Source organism: Oncorhynchus kisutch, linkage group LG10, assembly GCF_002021735.2.
Source record: "Oncorhynchus kisutch isolate 150728-3 linkage group LG10, Okis_V2, whole genome shotgun sequence".
Taxonomy (NCBI): domain Eukaryota; kingdom Metazoa; phylum Chordata; class Actinopteri; order Salmoniformes; family Salmonidae; genus Oncorhynchus; species Oncorhynchus kisutch.
In genome coordinates this window covers 32,119,767-32,140,953 of record NC_034183.2, presented here as the reverse complement: position 1 = coordinate 32,140,953, position 21,187 = coordinate 32,119,767, and the positions used below count along the sequence as shown (strand labels likewise).

The 21,187-nt window shown below is 40.9% G+C and overlaps 3 protein-coding genes across 5 annotated transcripts; all 3 read right to left on the bottom strand.

Moving 5' to 3' along the window:
* Positions 1-1,660: 1,660 nt before the first annotated feature.
* On the bottom strand, positions 1,661-4,605 carry LOC109898052 (regulator of G-protein signaling 1-like). 3 transcript variants are annotated; one of them, XM_020492812.2, is made up of 5 exons: positions 4,332-4,605; positions 3,920-3,979; positions 3,509-3,570; positions 3,169-3,335; positions 1,661-2,923 (listed from the first exon to the last, which is right to left on the bottom strand). In XM_020492812.2, the coding sequence occupies exons 1-5, from the start codon at positions 4,415-4,417 to the stop codon at positions 2,735-2,737; spliced, it is 564 nt and encodes a 187-aa protein (XP_020348401.1). In that variant the 5' UTR covers positions 4,418-4,605; the 3' UTR covers positions 1,661-2,734. The 3 variants fall into 3 exon arrangements, with proteins under 3 accessions (XP_020348401.1, XP_020348400.1, XP_031689410.1); XM_020492811.2 differs by having other exon boundaries at positions 1,729-2,923; positions 3,509-3,573; positions 4,332-4,604; XM_031833550.1 differs by lacking the exons at positions 3,509-3,570; positions 4,332-4,605 and having other exon boundaries at positions 1,729-2,923.
* Positions 4,606-5,825: 1,220 nt separating this feature from the next.
* Positions 5,826-8,141, bottom strand: LOC109897520 (regulator of G-protein signaling 4-like; the record flags this gene model as incomplete). The annotated part of the gene is made up of 3 exons (XM_031834963.1): positions 5,826-7,348; positions 7,782-7,948; positions 8,054-8,141. Coding segments are annotated over 3 exons (435 nt in total), but the record flags the coding sequence as incomplete, so codon positions are not given.
* Positions 8,142-17,140: 8,999 nt separating this feature from the next.
* Positions 17,141-20,936, bottom strand: LOC109897519 (regulator of G-protein signaling 21-like). Its single transcript, XM_020492021.2, has 5 exons — positions 20,769-20,936; positions 20,045-20,111; positions 19,848-19,939; positions 18,949-19,115; positions 17,141-18,767 (listed from the first exon to the last, which is right to left on the bottom strand). The coding sequence occupies exons 2-5, from the start codon at positions 20,053-20,055 to the stop codon at positions 18,591-18,593; spliced, it is 447 nt and encodes a 148-aa protein (XP_020347610.1). The 5' UTR covers positions 20,056-20,111; positions 20,769-20,936; the 3' UTR covers positions 17,141-18,590.
* Between the last annotated feature and the right edge of the window lie 251 nt (positions 20,937-21,187).

The window sequence follows — 21,187 nt, the reverse complement described above, 5'->3', positions numbered from 1 at the left end:
AAGGGGGACTGAGCTAGAGCTGTGTTTGTGAGACAAGGGTGATCCTGAAGGGGCCCAGTAAAAAAGGACACGGTTTGAGCTACAAACGATTAAAAGCTATCTATGAAAAGTGACATAATAGTTGTTAGAAGGTAAGGGGTTCTTCTACACAGAAGATCATAGGAAATCCAAGGACATAGTGTATAATACTCTAATAAGCTCACATAGTTGTTGTCACACTGCAAATTTCACACAAATATCACTGACTAGTTGGATATTCATTTTCCAATGAGTACACTATTTTTTGTACTTACAGCATTCATATAAATACACTTTTTGCTTTGGTGAACCTTCTTTTTTAAATGTACATTTATCAATTAAACTGCAATTGTTCATGTCAAAATGTTTTGTGTTTTTACTTGTAGCCCTGGTTGTCCGGAAAAGAAAATGGTAAAACAATTCATAGTGAGTCAAATGTAGATAAATGAAAGTCAGATAAATAATGAAAAGCCAATTTTTGATATGATCTAGAGACTTTTAGGGTTTAGCACCCCATAGAATCGTATGATGCTCCCAAGGATCACACGGTGACGTCATTTTGAATATTGAATAGCTCCCCATGTGTTCAAGTTAGAGACTTACCGTTTCTTGTAATGGCTGCAGCTCAATCCCCTCTTTGTGCCTATTCCATAAAATGGGCTTCTGAAGCGGCCTTTTTCACATGAGAAGATCCGGACAGGACAATTGTCACGAAATCGTCTGTAAAACCCAAACTGTGTGAGACAGAAACTAGTAAGTCACCACCATCGAAAGATGAGACTCACGAATACTACAGTGTCGGTTGTTTGGCATCAACAAGCTGTACTGCAGTCGTCTGAACTCTCTGTTGAGGACCACTTCATTTTGAAGAGATCACAAAACCGACTGTCCAGACCGAACCTTTGGAGCTACAAACGATTATGTCACCAATATCAAAAAAGGAGACATCCACCTCGTAGACCAGGTGTTCTGGTCTACGACACACACATGATTCAGGGGAACCATCTCAAGGTAAACCAGTACCGGGATGTAAAATGTGCAAAAAGTTCATAGAGGGTAAAATGTGCCACAAATAAAAATGTGCCACGAATAAAGTGACCAAACATGGGTCCCAAAAATGTTGGGATTGAGTTTTTTTTGCCTATAGAAATGCATGGAATAACACATTTGTACATGGCAAAACAAGACAGTCAAAAAATCTATCATAAGGACAAGGTTTCGAGGTTTCCTATATCTGAGAGACATAAAAAAAGAGAAAATAGTAAACATAAAGAAAAATCCTTGAATGAGTAGGTGTGTTCAAACTTTTGACTGCTACTGTATGTCCATAATACAATGTTGCGCGCACTATCTTCTTAACAGCACTATCATGATTCCATATATGTTATTTCATAGTTTTGATGTCTTCACTATTATTCTACAATGTAGAAAATAGTTTTAAAAAATAACAAAAAACCCTGGAATGAGTAGGTGTGTCCAAACTTACTGTACTGTACTGTATATATAGTATGCATACAGGGGTCCAAAACTCAAAATCAAATGGCTAAATTATAAACTTTATGACTGTCTTAAATCAATTCCTTATGCTAGCCTAGTAGATATTGCGATCTAAGGGATTACACATACAGGAGCAACCGCAAAGTGAAATGTTGTTTTTTTATTTAGTTGTTAATTGAGAATAAGCCAGAAGAGAGTGATTGACAAGAAATATTTTGTCTGCAAATAATTTAATAATTTAATGTAATTTAATAATCTAATCGTGAACATTTTTACAAGCATAGCAAAAGTCAGCATCCCAACAGTGACTGTGTAATAAATAGTACAACATTCTAATCTTAATTTATCAACATTGTATTGTGCTTTCTTTGTAAGCAATCAAAAAATATTCTGCATCAGAGAAGTAGGAGTTCAAAGTTCAATATACAAAGTGGGACATAGGCTACCCTTCTGTCTACAATTGCACTCGGACAACTTAACCTTTACTTCTAAATAGGTAATTATTCAATAATAGACAGTGTAAGAAGTCTTTAACTGCCTTGCAAATCTCAAGATTCAACCGCCTTTCGAAAAACTGGTTTGAATTTAGAGACGAAATGTGAATATTATTAAGGACAGTATAGTATTTTGGGCCGGTATCCATTGTGTGCGTGCCCTCTCCTTTGTTTCACTCCAGACCACATACTTTAGTATTGCTAGTGAAAGTCCACCTTGCATCTCCTATCTTATCACAGTATCATAGGCATCCTGTTGCACACACACACACACAAACACACACGCAAACACACATACACTCTCTTCTCCATCTTTTTAGGACAGGAAGCACCTCCGGTTGAGTGGGGACTGCATGGTTGCTGATATTGTGTTTCAGTTCGATCGTCATTCACTCGGTGATTCATTCACTGTCAAAGACGATCTAATCACCTATGATATGATGTCACTCCCAGAGTTACAGATAAGACAGCAGCATCCAGTGCAATCGCAGCGCTGTTGCATTCCTCATATCCTCTCTGCCTTTCCTTCTGTCTTTCTGTCTTTCTTTTTCTCTGGGCGAATCCCACTTGCAGTGTTTTAGGGTGTGGTCTTGTGTTGTGGCGACCACGGTTCGTAGGGACACAGGCCTGTCAGTCTCTCTATGCTTGGTCAGCCTTCCATCCTGTAGAATCCCAAACATTCCAGTTTCTGTTGTCACATTCTCCTGTCGTCTAATCCGCTCCTATTAGCCCTTGACGGCGTCAGCGGCGAGGGAATCCAGGAGGGATCGGTAAATGTCTGAGCGCAGGAAGCGAGGGTACGAGTCTCTCTCCATCAGCCCATAGACAATCTTCTGGGCATCGTCAAAGCACTGGAGTGTAGGATTCTTCACGGCCCTCTTGATCTGCTCCCTCGTGTGGTAGTCAATGTTTATCTGGAACAAGAGCAAGATTCATTTAGATTTACGAAGTACAGATGGATTTCATATAGCATGTTTGGAAATAAACATTTGAGGGGGGTTTATTAACCAGATGATGTTGATAAAATACATTGAAACATCAATGAGGTTACAAAGAGTTCAAATGCAGGGTTGCTTTCTGTAGAAATGTCACTGCAGCTATTTGAATCTCTAGCATGTAGCCATGTACTGTAATATATACTGTACAATAACAGTCGTACCTCTTTAGGAGCCTCAGCCTTTATGAAATGCTCATAGATTTTTTTGGCCTTCGATGACATTCTGAATGAAGACTTGATTTTCTTGTACTCCTCACACGTCAGCCAGAACTCAATGTTCTCATCGCTGAATTCAGACTTCAGAAAGGTTCTGAAGGTCGCCAGTCCATCTGTGGGGAAGAATAAAAACATACCAAGACATGAAACAATGATACAACCCCAAGCCTGGAAACACATGCTGTTTTTGTTCAACATTTCTATCTGGCTGTTTTCAGTTAGATATTTGATCTAATTTAGCTATTTATCTCGAACTGTTTTGATCGTCTGATAAAGTGAAACTCACATTTAGACTCGAGGAGTCTCTCCAGTGACTGAGACCATTGTTGGGTATCTTCTAAACTTAGCCTGCTAGGAAGAAAATGTGTGGTGATTACTCAACTAGAATCAAATCTGGGTAAAAATAAAACTGGTATTTGATGTGAGGGTAAAAGGGCACACAGAACCAACATAATTAGGAAACAATTATAGCCGCACATGGGTGCGTGTGTGTGTGCCTATGTGCGGGCCTGCTTTCTGAAGTTTAATTTGAATTCACACACACTACCACAGATGGACACTACAACATATATGGTATTTGATTTTGAACAATACAATACATGTAATATATGTTATATATATATATATACATTTAAAATAATATAATAATAATAACCATTAGGATCAACACAGTAACAGAGTAGGAAAGAATCCTTACCTCTCAGAGGTAGGTGAATGTGAGAACATGCATTGCAGTCGGCACATAAAGTTCTTTCCCCTATGGAGAGAAAGAAAGAACGGTCATGATCGTCTCATAAAACAACTTATTCCATTGCTGTATAAGGACATCTTGGTTGAAGTATCTTGGTAGTATCTTGGTAGAAGGTATTCACAGGTTTAGTAAAACATATGCAGTGTTTATATACAATGTGTGGCCTAAAGTATGTAGTATGCCGCTAAAATATTTGTACAAGCATTTTAGTATTTAGAAAGTATATGACACATCCATAGTATTACGAGAGTACATTGAATATATAGCCTAATATTGATCAAATATACATAAGCTCCACAATACATTTTCCGAAATCGCCAGCTGCTGAGAGTTTAAAAAAGCTATAAGCTACACTCACAAGTTCTTGTTCCTCCTCCTGTCGTCCTGCTCCATATTGAAGTGCTGTGTTTGTATCAGTGTCTCTGTGATGATTAGGCTGGGCATGTTTTAACCCCACACTCTCTGTCCCCTGCTGCTGCTCATGCTGGGGTGAATCACTCTCTGTATAGTGGGGTCTCCCTCCACCTCAGGCCTTTATATGCAGGGCTGGAAGGTGAAACACAGACTCAGACCAGTGAACCGTAGCAAGAGAGGAAGCCCCTACGCTCTCTCTCTATCTCTCGCTCTGTGACATGCGCTCTCTGTCTTTTTGTGACACTCTCTTTCAACCTCTCTCTGTGTCATGCTCTCTCTCCCTCTCTCTCGTCTCTCTCTATGGATACCTCTCTCTCTCTCTCTCTCTCTCTCTCTCTCTCTCTCTCTCTCTCTCTCTCTTTGTCCGGTTTTCCAGGCAGCCTAACTGCTCCTCGTTCAAAGTGTGCTCTTTATGTCCACCATATTTTTTGGTCTGGGCTGCTAAGATGCAAATGACAGAGACAGTGACAGTGATAGGCAAATCATGACCTTCGCTTGGTGTGTGTTTCGGTACCCTGTTGAAATGTCATTGGGATGTTTAATTTCTTATACTGTGTCCAGCGGCGAGGTGTGTCTTTACTAAATGATATGATGATTCAATCCAATATAGACAGTCAGTTGTTTAGTTTGTAGATTGTGGGTTTATAGCCTTTGCATACATTAGCCAGAGTCATATAGACACCTCATGGCCAATGTGACTATAGGCAGCAATGTCCAATGACCTGCCCGTTGTCATTCCGCACAGTAACTGATGTGGTTCTCCTCAACTTACCCAAAGATGGCCACAAGCAGTCAAGCACAACCAAGTGACACCAAAACATGGCCACTTACAGTTAATCTGCCTTGTGCCCTCAATTCCACACCACCACACAACTACCTTTACATCATACAGTAAAAACTGACCAGAGGTTTAAACGAACACACCACAATCACCTGTGTGGTTGACACCATAAATATGCTTGAAAAAAAATAATTGAATAACATTGTCCTCCAAGAGTTGCTGAATCTCCTTTCTACTTCTGCTTTACACCAACATGAACAGTATCCATTCTAGAAGTTCCTGCGTGACGGTATTGAGTAACTCAGACAGTATCAGAAATACATTGCACATTATTCACTTCCCCTCAGCTGTCATGGCAACCGTTTGGGACAAAGGAAAACAGCGTCAGACTGTGAAGGACAAAGTGGCGTGATGTTGTCGTGAGGCAAGAGGGGTGAGATCCCTGTCATCGAGCAAGAATATCCCTTCATGCCAACTCCCCCCTCCCCTTTTTTTATTTATTAAACAAAATGTTGTTTAATTGAATATATTATACCATACTATTGACTTACCGAGCAAAAAATTGCAATAGAAGTTGCTATTGTCTGGTCTTCCCTCTACCCTATAGTCCTCTTTGAAAATATCAACTCACATAAAACATTCCCTTTGAAGACTGCTTTAAGTATTTAGTATTTTATTAGGATCCCCATTAGCTGTTGCTGAAGCAGCAGCTACTCTTCCTGTGGTCTATTTATAACCTTGTATGTAGTAATAACATTGAGTTCTTCTCATAATTATTGTGCAATGCTCAATTGAAGATCATGCTGTGCTAGCCTCCAGACATTTGTCCATAGTGCGCCATGCTGATGCTAAAAGTCATCACAGAACAGTTGGTCCTTGGTGATGAGATTACTTTCCTAACAAGGGGACACATTCAGGCCAATTTGCCATGCATCAGAGCATCCACTGACTCCAATCCACTGGTGGGAGTTCTGGGTCAAACTCACAGTTATTCTTAGAGCCATCCAGATGACCTTTTTAAGAGACAACTTTGAGAAATAGAGCCATCTATAGAGTGGGGTCAACGGTGACAGGGCACATTTTTTCCAGCTTCAATACATAGTCGCTGGGCTGGCTCTGGGCAATTAGCTGAGACAGCTGACGTGATCACAACAGACTTACAGTCAGCAGGCTGTGGAAAATCATTTTCTCCGATTTTCCCTGCCCACCGACCACACGCGATTACTCAGTGTCACAGGACAAATTAAAGATAACCCTTCACTCTGACAACGTCAACATCCTGACTTATGGAAGTGTACTGTATATTTAAACTGACAGGGTCCATCCATGCTATATTAGTATTAAGAGTTAAATGAATAACAGTTATTCATGTTTCATATTGCTGACAGATCCATATCATGGGTGTCAAATAAGCATGAAATGAAAAAAAACAGATTTTTGTCTTTGCCAAAACAAATAACACTTGAATGGAATACTTAAAAGCCTTTTTTAGTGCTGCATTTCTGTAACCATACGTAACTCATTTCTGTAACCATTAGTAAATCATTTCTGTAACCATTTGTAATGTAAGTCCTCCCATTTAGACATTCTGTACCTTCTGTTCTTACCTAAAACGATTCCCTATACACACATTTTTTTTACGCCAACGCCACTTTTGATGCATCAGTCAGTCTAGATGTTTGAATAAATGTACTGTTTAGCACTTTGAATCATTGACACTACTCATCACCACACATCACTCATCTCTAACACTCTAATGCTTCTCCATACTCTATACTCATTTCTTCTTCTTCTCCAACTCATAAGTCATTTCCTGTGGTCATTATGTGTCACTTCCTGTGGGGGATCTTTCAGTTCTATCCTCAGGATCTAAAGTCTCATGTTTCCATGACTCGTTTGGAATCCTCAGGATCTAAAGTCTCATGTTTCCATGACTCGTTTGGAATCCTCCTTGTTTGGACTTGGTGAATCTTGATTCACAAACTCTTGACCCCTAACCTCTACCAGAAGGTCCTGGCTTTGCGTCCGAGCCCCAGGTAGGCATCTGACCTGAGGAACCTGGAATACGAGTCGCTCTCCATCAGTTTGTACACATGTCTCACTGCCTCGTCAAAGCAGCACAGAGCAGGGGCTTTCATGGACCTTTTGATCTTCTCGTGGATGTGGTGGTCAACGTTGATCTGTAAGGGGAAAACACAAACCATTACAATGAGTGCCAAGGGAAAGTTCTACACACATTTGTGAAGCTAATGTTATGAAAAGCCTGAGCTGAGCGATATGGTCACCTTTCCACCCTAAGCTTGCCAATCCATTTATTCACTACGTGAGCTTGTTGAAATCATATCTTGTCCCAACAGGTTGTTATCTGTATTTTTGAAGGAGGGATTTTATTACATCAGAAAGTTTCAGTGCTTGTCAAATTGTTCTAGTGATAGGCTAAGTTATCTTTGAAATAGTCCATTTCCCACATCAGCAAAGTACATGGAATTACATAGTCACACCCTAGGAATTATAGCTATATCTGCTACTTTGGCTTATATTATGTTAGTATTTTCGATAACTGTATCCAGATACTGCCAAGGTGAATGCTGATGCATAGCCTGACTAACTGACCTCTCTCTGGGCCTGGGGATGGAGGAACTCCTGGTAGATCTCTGTTGCTTTCCAGAACAGGTCAGCCGGTGAGATGGTCTTTCTGTAGTCTCTGCATGCTAGCCAAAATTCTATATTCTCCTCACTGAATTCGGACCGCAGGAAGGCTCGGAAGGCTGCAAGGCACCCTGGGGGATTATTAATGCTAAAGTCAGAAGGTGGTCTAATCAGACTGTACTATTGATGATAATGAATGTACTCTGGGCCAACATAGTTAAAACAGTTGTCATTACTTTCATCCTTCAACAAGGTCTCAAGAGTTGGCTGGATTCCTCTATTGTCCTCTGGACTTAAAAAGATTGAAAAAAATGGGGGGGGTGGGAATTATATGGGTCAATATTACTACGTAAACTATTTGACATGTTATTGTTATGAAATAGTCTCCACTGTTGCCGTACTTACTTGATTTTTGTAGAAAAGGACTCATCATTTATCTTTTGTGCCAGAATACACTGGATGTCTTTTTTCTGTCTTTTTCTGCTTAGAAGGATATCGATCCTGTGGAAGTAGTATGTATTATCATCCAATCTATTATGATAGCACAAATGTATCATGAACTGCCTATAAAGGTCCCTTTCCTAGATAGATAATTTAACTTACCTTCTTCTCTGTGTTCTTTTTTGCAGTATATCCTTCAATTCATAGATCCGAATCTTTGAAAATAATAGTTTGGGCATCTTCACATAATTGACAGCGATTCCTCCTAGGAATTAGATGTATACCGTACGGTCTTAGTAAACATTCCAGGCCCATCCTGGGCAGGTATTTATCATCTCAAGAGAGGTGTGTTATGGTGATGTTTGCGGTGTGCTGGTGCAGGCCCCTAGATGCCTTGGCACAGCTTACCGAAACTCCCCTAGGACGCAAGGTCTTTGACTCATGGATATTACATTCCTGTAAAATTCCTATTACAAATTTTTCCGTTTTTTTTTTACAAATATTTCCTAAGACACATCTTATAGATTAAACACGATAATAATTCCCTCTGAAGACATTGCATGTTAAGGAGCAGTTTTTAAGAGAGAAGTGTCTGTCTGCCCACCTTAATATAATCTTCAGTGTTTACTCACAGCCACACATTTTCACAAGTCTATTTGCTGAGAACATCTTTCATTTACTGTGAATAGTATAAAGGGAAATTACATAAGAGGGCAAATAATATGTAATGGGGAAAGGAGGCATGGCAATATATTTCCTCTCAAATATCTGAATGGGTAGGCGTTAGTTACACTGTTGTACTGTTAACATGTGCGCATAACACGCATGCGGGCAGACGCACACACGCACACACACACACACACACACACACACACACACACACACACACACACACACACACACACACACACACACACACACACACACACACACACACACACACACACACACACACACACACACAAACTCATTCACTCGTCACTCACTCATTCATTCAATCAAATGTAGTTCTGCATTTATAGCACTTTTTTACATCAGCAGATGTCACAAAGTGCTTATACAGCAACCCACACTAAAACCCCAAACAGCAAGCAATGCAGATGTAGAAGCACGGTGGCTAAGAACAACTCCCTAGAAAGGCAGGAAAATAGGAAGAAACCTAGAGAGGAACCAGGCTCTCGGAGGGGTGGCCAGTCCTATTCACACACACACACACACACACACACACACACACACACACACACACACACACACACACACACACACACACACACACACACACACACACACACACACACACACACACACACACACACACACACACTCACACTCACACACCAAGACTTGTAATGTCATGCAGTTTGTGGTTGTGGAAAGATAGAACCCCAGGAGGAAAGAGTTAATATACTCTTTTTTGTAACTTTTGCATCAATAATGTAATAATAGGGTTATTGATGGAGTGATAATTCCATTACGCATTTTTTTATGGATTACTTGTTACTCCATTTAACTGTTGATCTAATTATGGAATAGTTTGTTGTACACACATTCTTCAATTAGATGTACACTACCATTCAAAAGTTTGTGGTCACTTAGAAATGTCCTTGTTTTTGAAAGAAAAGTACATTTTTTTGTCCATTAAAATAACATCAAATTGATCAGAAATACAGTGTAAACATTTTAATGTTGTAAATGACTATTGTAACTGGAAATGGCAGATTGGAATATCTACATAGACGTACAGAGGCCCATTATCAGCAACCATCACTCTGTTCCAATTGCATGTTGTGTTAGCTAATCCAAGTTTATCACTTTAAAAGGGTAATTGATCATTAGAAAACCGTTGTGCAATTATGTTAGCACAGCTGAAAACTGTTGTCCTGATTAAAGAAGCAATAAAACTGGCATCCTTTAGACTAGTTGAGTATCTGGAGTATCAGCATTTGTGGGTTAAATTACAGGCTCAAATTGGCCAGAAACAAATAACTTTCTTCTGAAACTCGCCAGTCTATTCTTGTTCTGAGAAATGAAGGCCATTCCATGTGAGAAATTGCCAAGAAACTGAAGATCTTGTACAGTACTGTGTACTACTCCCTTCACACAACAGCGCAAACTGGCCCTAACCAGAATAGACAGAGGAGTGGGAGGCTCCGGTGCACAACTGAGCAAGAGGACAAGTACATTAGAGTGTTTAGTTTGAGAAACAGACGGCTCACAAGTCCTCAACAGGCAGGTTTATTAAATAGTACCTGCACAACACCAGTCTCAACGTCAACAGTGAAGAGGCGACTCCAGGACGCTGGCCTCATGCAGCGCGACACATCTCCTTCTCATATAGTTGATCAGGATGTTGATCGTGGCCTGTGGAATGTTGTCCCACTCCTCTTCAATGGGTGTGCGAAGTTGCTGGATATTGGCGGGAACCGGAACACACTGTCGTACACGTCCATCCAGAGCATCCCAAACATGCTTAATGGGTGACATGTCTGGTGAGTATGCAGGACATGGAAGAACTGGGACATTTTCAGTTTCCAGGAATTGTGTACAGATCCTTGTGACATGGGGCTGTGCATTATTATGCTGAAACATGAGGTGATGGAGGCGGATGAATGGCACGACAATGGTCCTCAGGTTCTTGTCATGGTATCTCTGTTCACAACATTTACATCAGCAAACTGCTTGTCCACACGACGCCATACAGGCTTTCTGCCATCTACCCGGTACAGTTGAAACCGATTCATCCGTGAAGAGCACACATGCCAGTGGCCATTGAAGGTGAGCATTTGCCCACTGAACTCAGTTATAATGCCAAACTGCAGTGAGGACTACGAGCACATAGATGAACCTCCCTGTGGTGGTTTCTGACAGTTTGTGCAGAAATTCTTTGGTTGTACAAACCCACATTTCATCAGCTATCTGGATGGTTGGTTTCAGATTATCCTGCAGGTGAAGAAGCCAGATGTGGATGTCCTGGGCTGGCGAGGTTACACGTGGTCTGCGGTTGTGAGGCCGGTTGGACGTACTGCCAAATTCTCCAAAACGCTTATGGTAGAGAAATGAACATTCAATTCTTTGGCAACAGCTCTGGTGGACATTCCTGCAGTCAGCATTGCATGCTCCCTTAAAACATAAGACATCTGTGGCATTGTGTTGTGTGACAAAACCGCACATTTTAGAGTGATCTTTTATTGTCCCCTGCACAATTTAATTAGCTTCTTGATACGCCACACCTGTCAGGTGGATTGGCAAAGAAGAAATGCTCACTAACAGGGATGTAAACAAATGTGTGCATTAAACTGGAGTGAAGTAAGCGTTCTGTGCATATTTCTGGGATCTTTTATTTCAGCTCATAAAACATGGGACCAACACATTTACATGTTGCTTTCATATTTTTGTTGAATATACAATATACAAAGACTGAGTGTTTTTTATTTTTTATTTTTTTCCAAATCAAATCAGTTTAGCAGCTATAATAGCAGGTGCTTAATTTTGAAGATTGGGTAGCAGGGTGGAAAAGATCACTGTGGGTGATCCAGATGCTCATCCAAGGTCTATTGATATGATTTAACGAAACAGAAGTAATTGTGCTTTCCCCTGTTAGTTTTGACATTATTCTATTTCCATTCACTCTCTTTGTCCAGGTGTATGTAATGGAACTGAAGTTGAGGATGGGAAGGAGGCCACCAACATATGGAGCATTGTGCTCAAGCTAAATGGATCAATCAATCAATAATCAACATATAATCAACTAATGAACAACCCCTTTATTCGCTGACTCAGGTGTTAGTGCTGTGCTGGAACAAATGCCTGCAGTCACACCGGAATTCTATAGGAGGAAAGAACACTGTATTATAGTGTCTGTGAGGTCTGAAGGGTGGAGCTACAAGTTGTTATTATTTCATCACAGGATGTGTATCGACCAGTCAGTCATGATGTTGCGTCATAGGATGCAGACATTGGGACATGTTGACATGTAGTCCAAAGCAAACAGGATTGAAAGTAAATGATTAATGCTGTAAATGGGTCCATCTGTATTTTTACCCTCACTTGGACTTCAGTCAAATGTTTTCATTATTTTACATTCAAAGTCAACATCTTCTTCATTGAATTATTTACTTCCCATATAAAGGTTAATTATCACAACTAATTGTCACTAAAATCACCATTATTTATATTTGTAGTCTATGACCTCAAGGTTAAACCCTGATGGGAATGATCTTACTTGTGAAAGCTGATGGGACATTCCTAAATGTATAGCGGAAGTATGCTGTGCCATTGTATCTACCAGGAAATAAAGACCCTCAATGAGCAGCTAACCCTCTTCCTGTCTCTCTCTCTCTCTCTCTCTGAAGTGGAGCCTCAGCCTATGAATCAAATTAGAAGCTCTTTAAACAGCTGGCTAATTTAATTTAGTGGTAATTCAATGATAATGCGATGGTGTGGTACCAAGAAAGAGGTCCTAGATGTGGTTGATAAAATATTATTTTGGTTTACATAAAATGCACTCAAATCAACTTGCACCTATCCACCTCTGATATGACTGCAAACATAACTTTTCTCACACTCATGAGTGAACTAACACCTCAGGATGTCAATGTAACCATTTATTTCCTCCAATTACACTTTTTTTGGCAATCCCTATTGCAAAAGTGCTACTGATTTTAACTCATTTTAGCAACATAGCATAAATTGTGAAATTCAGTATTTCAATATTCCAAACAAACAGAAAGAAGACTGTCTTGCCTCAGTTCTGAGTTATTTTGATTCTTGAGAGGTTCTTACTGTTGTCAATAATATCTGACCAACTAGCAGGAGTTGTTGCAGTGCACTAGCACCTCGTATTTAGCAAACAAATTCTCTTTACAATAATAACTATTTACATAGTGTTAGAACAGGAGGGCAGACTACTATTGTGTTACAACATGGAGGTACAGTAGACAATATGAAGAGCCCTATTATCAGATAAGCATTGTAGCTATATTGGGAAAATGTGCAAATATGTCAAGGACAATCTCATCTAAGGGGTGCCAATTATATTGTCGAACTACGCAAAGCAACATTGAAATGACTGTGTGCTGCTGATGCTTTATTGTCATATAAAGCATGTGGACCAGCACACGCTTCCTATTCTGCTGCCTCTCATGACGTACACACCTAGGATAGTTGAGGTAATTACAGTTTTGTGATGCAGGACAAGTGGCTTCCTGTCCTCCTTCTTTCCTTTACCTGCAATCGGAAACCTTGTGGAGTGAAAGCAATATGGTGGATGTCAGCTAATAATTTCCTTTCAGTTCATAGATGGCAGTACATATAGAGGAAAGGCGAAGAGGAAAGGAAGCAAGTTAAGACTATTGAGATGCAGCCTCTGAGCGAAAGCTGAGAGGATGAGGGGACTGATTTCTCACATAATTTGCCTGAACTTGCCTTTCAGGAGAGAGTGATATTCTGTCTCACAGAGCTGGAGACAACAGAAGCAGAAACCAGTTGGGCTTGGTTTCAGTACAACTCCTGTCTATTGAGTTGAACATGCATGTGTTTCTTAATGTTCAACTTCATTCAATTTGATTCCAAGTATGGGTTGGCAGTAAACATTTGATAATGACTGGCATCTAACCTAGAAATTGGAAAAGAGGGAGTGGTGCATGAGGAACTAAGAAGCTAAAAGTGTGTGCCTGTGCACGTGCGTGTGCATATGAGTGTGTAGGGGGTGCTAGAGAGCTGGCATCCATTGTCAGGGCTTCAGAGTGGTGGAATGAGGGGCACCATTCTCCACAGCTCTGAGGACAGTGTGGGAGTCTGTGTTGCAAGTAATTTAGTGAAACCCTCGCAGACTTCCTCTGAACTGAGGTGGAAGTGAAACGGCTTGGCATCCAAGGAAACACAGGGGCTTCAGGCAGAAGTCAGACTGACAGTTTCACATTGTGTGGTTTCTGAAATCCCCTCAGAGAAAAACCAGCTCAGGCATTACGGTCCAAATCCTCATGTGTGTCTGGTTGATGTGGTTGCAAGAGACTTTAATTACTTGTTCGCATAAGTGAAAGAAGTTTATGCAATGGCATTATTCAAAGATACAATTAGGTCCCTGTTCAATGTTTAGGACAATAATCTAAATTTAAGTTGTTCCATGATTTATTTGGTCATGAAGTTGAATTTGTCTTTGAAACCTGACTTTAGATTAATCATTGTACTGAAAAGTTTGAAACATAAGGTAAATTGTTGGTGCTTGTAACAGGGCAGAAACGTGCACTTGCAATCTTGTCTTTGTTGCCATCTAGTGGACTTAATAAGAAACAGAGAGATGCACTGTACATTCAGTAGCAGCGTACTGCTGAGAACAGAGAACATATGATTCACAAAATAGACAAAAATCTAATCTAACTTTCCTCAGATACTCACTGACCAAACAAACCTGTAAACAGCTCATCATAGTAAATCCAAACAGATCAGTAACAAAGCAGCGTATGCAGTGAGGGAATCAGAGGTGTGGTTGGTGTGTGTGTGAGCACAAGCATGTGTCATTTCGTTACACTGTTTCCGACCAGCAAAAAGTAACAGTTTATATTGTTCTTTTCTGTTCCTTTTTTTAGCCTGTGAAATCAACAATTTTTTACATTTAGCTTACTAAATTACTTCATCAATCAGTGCGGATAGAGCAGACAAGCTAGTTATTTACATGCGTGATGGATAGTCAAGTGTAGCCTATGGCGCAAGATGTGACGGAAATGTTGTGGGTGGGGGAGAGAGCCAGAGAGGGTTGGGGAGGAGGCTTGAAGCGTTGGTTATCACCATGCATTATATGAATTAGGTCCAAGGAGGAACGGCTTATATAGAGGAACATTGAATGTCCTTTGAGCTAGCTAGCTAACAAGCTTGTTTGTGCAGAACCGGACTTAAAAACACGTCTTACCCTTTTGTAGTTAATAAATCCAACTTGAAACGTGATATTTAGACCTATAGTATCCTTAACTAGCATTGAAAAAGTTCATCCATTCTTCTCAAGCTAATTAAATATCACTCTCCCTGTCTTCTGAATCAAGCTTGTAACATCAGTACAGTAGCCTATGCCTCGGAGTGGGGAGGGGCAGGTAGCCTAAATACGCACAGGAAAAAAATGTCAGCTTGCAGGCAGACACTGGAATAAGATTCTGCTTGAGTGAGTGAAGGCTTTGCATATAGGCGCTTTGTTGTGTTTTGTTGTGGGACTAGAAAAAAAATGCCTGGAATGTAAAATAATGGTATTAACCGGTTTCATGGTTTTAAAATAACATTTCTGTTCCTTTAAATATGTTGTTATTCTCCGGTTTTCTGTTCTGTTCCCTGAACCGGTTCCAACCCCTGGGATAAGGTACATTCCCAGATAATGTAGGAAACCCATTTCTAAACCTTTAAAGCTTGGTTTTAGGTTGCTGGAAGCTGTACTACAGGAGTTAAACTGTGAAAGAAACCTTCCCCAGTCAGGACCAGGGACAATTTGTGGGACTCAGCAGAGTCCCAGACACCTAATCTCCCTTCCTCCGTGAGCTACTTTGCCAGACACAAAGTCCTAGGGAGTAATCTCCTCCTCTGCAGCCCAGAGTAGTCCTGCCTGCTGGGGCCATGCCACCTCCCTCCCCTCAATGCCTGCCTCCCAACTCAGCACCCAGTCCTCACAGGGGTCCATCAGAATAGTGACGGAATGGAATAAGATTGCTGCCTTCTCACAGATAGGCAGGAGGGCGTTTGTCCTCCACACACACACGCGCACACACACACACACACACACACACACACACACACACACACACACACACACACACACACACACACACACACACACACACACACACACACACACACACACACACACACACACCGAGATAGATGGTAGCGAGCATTTCAAAACTATACTTCTTCCCAATGTCCCCAGCCCTCTTCCAATCCAGAGGGATCTGTGGTTTGGATGGCATGAAGCCTCTAGTCATGTTGTGAGATTTCACACACAATGTTGTTGTCTGTCCCTACCTGCTCTATGTTGTGTACATAAGCAGGGTATAAAGGAATAAACACAGAAAAGTGTTTTTCTGTGTAATGCCAACTTGAGCTAGGCTACCGGACATGAATTCACGATAAACTTGGAACTTGAAGTAAGGTTTCTTTGTTTCCAGATACAGGACGCAGTGTTATTGTATTTTCTTTAGGCCCAAACAATGCCCTGTCCTATTATTGTGTTTATATGGCTTTGAGAATCGTTGTATTGGTTCAGGCACATTTGTATTGTCATCCCAGGAAAAGGAGACAGAGGAACAGATGATTTGAATGTAATAGTATGTTTGGTAGAGGCAGACACCTAAATCCCTGCTGTAGCCCTGCCTGGCGGAGTATTATGTTGATTTAATGCTGTGTTACAGGTCTCATCTCAGATTCATCACCCTACTGTCTTATTAACACTGTCTTCAAGTTTCATATCCCAAATGTCAGATGCTGTTTTGGTTGGAGATCTTTCCAGTCCTCTGTAGTGAGACAGAAACACACACACACACACACACACACACACACACACACACACACACACACACACACACCACACACACACACACACACACACACACACACACACACACACACACACACACACACACCACACCACACCACACCACACCACACCACACCACACACACACAGAGACACACACACTCTCTCACAAACTCAGACAGACAGTAACAAATTGGTCACATTGTTGAACCTCCTGCCTTTTGGCAGAAACATCAGCATCAAATTCTCCCAATGTGTTCCTGGAAAGGCAGCACTATTCCACATACTAATCCTAACTCTACTTACTTTCATCCATCTGTAAAACAGAAATCCACATCCCATCCCAGAGCTAATAATTACAGTACATCTGATTCAGACAGCGTTGTGGAGACAGGGCTTTAATGTATTATGACCAATTGGAAAGATGTCCATGTGCACATACAGCTGGAACAGTGATTAGATTTGTTGATATGAATGGAAAAGTATACTAAAAACTGCCACAGCTTTTGGAGAGAGGAAGACGTCAGGGGGCCATATAGGAAGACATAGTGACAGTAATAAGACTACAGTCCAGGACTTAACAGACTGTGTTAAGTCTCAGTATTCCTTGCTGTTTCCTCTCAGCATGATACAGCCTCCTGCAGAGAGTGATGTATACCAGCAACACATGCAGTAGATTTGGCCAGAAACACAATTAAAGTCCCATTTGTGTGTGGGTGCATGCATGCATGCATGTGTAACTTACTGAGAGAACATTGAGGTGTTACTCAAGTGAGCATGATATTGTATCCCAGAGCAGGTTTGTACATGCTACACTTGCATGTATCCACGTTTACTAGTGGAAGACACCAGGTGTGTATCCTTGCAGGGGGTCTGTGTGCAAAAGGGGGAATGTCATGGGTGTTATAGTGTGGTGCTTCTACAGTACATAGACTCCTGCTGGGGAGAGAATATACACCTGGACTGGTGTTAGACATAGCACCATATTAGATGAATGTAGACAACATGAAATCACGTTGTGCAATGTGTGAAAACAGAAGGGAGAAGCAGAGGGGGAGAAAGAGAGAGAGAGAGATGTTTCAAACGATGGCCCATTGGCCTGGTGGCCTAGGGAGCAGAATGTTTGGGGTTGGTCTGGTTATGAGAGATAAAGAGGAACAACATGAGGGTACGACTGAGAGACAGAGACTACGACCTCAGTTGATGCTGCACTGATTGTGTTGGCTTGGCCTTTTGAATTGCAATTACACATGCACACACACAAATGCACACACACACACACACACACACACAAAATTGCATTGGTTGGCCTGTTGAATTCCTGTCATAGACAGAAACACAGAAATGAACAAATCAACATAAATGTTGTCTTGTACATTAATGGCAAGTCTGACATATCCTAATTTACATAGACAGTGGGAAAATACCATAAATAATAACAGCTCATGTGCAAAGTAACAATCAATGGATAACCAATGGATAATACTAACCTTGTAAAAAATAATACAAGTTATAAAACATACATAATACGTTACACTGTAAATAAAGTCTTTATAGTATAAAATGTTTAATCATATCTATAATTGTAGCATTTTCACAAGGATAGATTATCCTGCCTTACAATAATAGAACAGGATTGGGAGCCACTAAGCTAGATGATGAATTATCATTAGAGAGAGCCCTGTGTTTTGTGCTCCAGCCCAAAGTTAAACCACGCTGAACTAACACGGACAGGTAGTTAGAGAAGAGAGAGTTGAATCACTGTCAGCCCACAGCCTGATGCTTGTAGACAGGTATTATTCTTCACCTGGTCCTGGAACCTCAGCTGGCGTCTGATGGTTCTAAAAGAGCCTGATAGATTTCAGATTTCAGGAATCTGGGATAACTGTCCTTTTTCATCAGCTTGTATATCACTCTCTGGGCCTTGTCGAAGCAGCTCAGGGTCGGTTGAGACATGCTGTTTGTAATCTCCTGCCTGGTCTCACAGTCGATGTTTATCTGGAATTGAGTAATGAATGAAACATTGTCTTTGTGAAACCATTATGTTGGACAGAGAAAGGGGGGAATAGAGAGAGAGACAGAGACAGTTATAGGGAGAGAGCTAGAGGAGAGAAAATGAAAGAAAGAAAGAAGATAAAGTTGCACCGAAAGAGATGTTCCATCTGATGTCTATATGCACCTGTCTGGGAGCGTCGACCTGTACAAACTCTGTGTAGATTCTTTTTGCTGCTTCAGCCATCTCAGTGTTGGAGGTGATGGTCTTGTATTCCTCACAGACCAGCCAGAACAAGATGTTCTCCTCGCTGTACTCTGTCTTCAGGAACTCTCTGAAGGCCAGCTGCCCTGCTACACAGTAGAGACAGAAAAAAGGAGAATGGTGTGAAATTAGAATTACAGACCAAATCACACTCACATTCACACAGGCAGGCACACACATGTGAGCATGGCCACTGCCCATGACCTGCAGGTTTAGAGAGAGAGTAGGCTGGCCCATGAAGTTGTCAAACTGGTTTAGTTTGAGTGAGTCCCTAAATGACAGAGACTTATTAAAGGAATATGTTTGCTCAAGCACAACAACAGATGTTCTGGGTTTCCATTTTAAAATGGTCCTCTACTGTTATTTTGCAACCTCCAATGCTGTTACAGTAAATTAATATACAACAGAATAAGGGTGTTAAATGTACAATGCCAAAAAAACATGACATTTGTTTTAGATGTGAGTGAGTCATTATTTCAGATGTCATATGGGAATAGTTGTCCTTTGTGTCCTGTAACCTACTGTAGCCTTCTCAAAATGCTTAGCTTACTTAAAGATCCGTGCAGCTGTGACAATTGTTATTCGTCTTTTGGGAACACAAACATACATTACTCACACTAATTGCATTACATAAATCACAGCTGGAGAACTGACTTAAATCGACACAAGACAAAATATGTACAATGGCAGCCAACTTGTCCCCCCTATTCCAAGGACTTCAGACTTATAGTGGCACCACTTCTCTGCACTTGCTTTGGTAGGACTGTATCAACAGTATCAGTGGAGAAAGACAGAGAGTAAAGAAGAGTACATCGTCTTACTTTTACACTCCAGAAGTTTTTTGAGGGACTGTCGCCATGACACAACTTCATCGTTCGGGGGCTTGGGGGCCCTACAGAAACAACAAAAAAGCCTAGAGACTCTTAATTGTTTGTTGTTGATGATGAATGTGATATTGGTGATGATGATGATGATGTTCCAATGGTTTACATTTAAACAGAACATTATGTTGACTTACTTCCTGTCCATGCCCCTGTGCCTGATATTCGACCTAACATGAGAAATGGAGGATGGAAACAGCTGATCTAAAATGAGAGATAGACAGAGATATGAGAGAGAGAGAGAGCGAGAGAGAGAAGGAGAGAGAGAGAAAGACGGGAGGAGAGAGTGACAGAGAGAGAGACACAGACAGAGAGACGGAGAGAGAGAGGCAACAGAGCACAGGAAGCCTGTCTAGTCAAAGATGTTTTTGTGCCAAAAAATGCAGAAGCAGAACAGCAACTGGACAGTATCGCTATGAATTATGGGACAGAAAAAGAAAACCTCTAAACTTCAGCTTACAGAATCTGCTGATGTTTCAGAAGACACTGATCATCTATTATGATTATTGATTCATTAATAGATTACCAGTATTACCTCAAAATGAGTAACCAACAGTTTGCTACGGAAGTAAGGATCATTCCCCATGTCAAAATAGTTTCAAACAAGCAATAATCTGTCATGTTTGACCATTTATCAGTGATCAGTGTTCTGTGTTAGACTCACGATATATGAACTACTAATCACTTACAATGAAGCATAATTCCTTTGTGCTTAGAAATGCAAACAAAAGCAGCAAAACAATTTAGGTCGGCCAGTTGATGTTCAGTACAGAATTAAAGGAATGTGAAAGGAACGGTCCCAACCCAAGGTTTTCTCTATTTCTCTATACAGGAAAAGAAAAGTATAAAGCTCATACTTACAATGTATATATATATAGTTATCCAAAATCCCTTCAAAATCCCCGAAAATGAGTTTGTACTCCTGAAAAATTAGCACTGGTCGATATGCTCAACAACTGATTTTTTTCCTACTTCTAGTTGGACTTCCCTATTCTATTCCCCCGTTTGCTATTCCCCTCTGGCTAAAACACACAAGTATCCACATGTTGGGCTGGGAGGAGGATTGGCAGATGGGAGGGTTAAGAGGTGATTCAGAGATTTTACTGTGCATTTTGGAATTCCCAGGGTGGGAATCAAGGAAGCTTGAAAAATCAGAGAGAGATGTTCGACTCAGTTCAACGATAAACCATTTGCCCATCACTCTCCCATGAAGACAGGCAGCAGAGGAGGGGGTAAGAAGGAGGAAGAAAGGAAGGAGTGAGGGAGACAGGGACACACAC

Excerpts from the sequence above, each read along its gene's own strand:
- LOC109897519 (XM_020492021.2), bottom strand. Across the intron at positions 19,116-19,847 it reads AAAACTTCTGGAGTGTAAAA|CAGGGCAGCTGGCCTTCAGA; the intron begins GTAAGACGATGT and ends TCTACTGTGTAG. Across the intron at positions 18,768-18,948 it reads AGGTCGACGCTCCCAGACAG|ATAAACATCGACTGTGAGAC; the intron begins GTGCATATAGAC and ends ACTCAATTCCAG.
- LOC109898052 (XM_020492811.2), bottom strand. The coding sequence starts at position 4,417 with ATGCCCAGCCTAATCATCACAGAGACACTGATACAAACACAGCACTTC. Across the intron at positions 3,980-4,331 it reads AGGAGGAGGAACAAGAACTT|GGGAAAGAACTTTATGTGCC; the intron begins GTGAGTGTAGCT and ends TTCTCTCCATAG. Across the intron at positions 3,336-3,508 it reads GAGACTCCTCGAGTCTAAAT|ATGGACTGGCGACCTTCAGA; the intron begins GTGAGTTTCACT and ends TCTTCCCCACAG.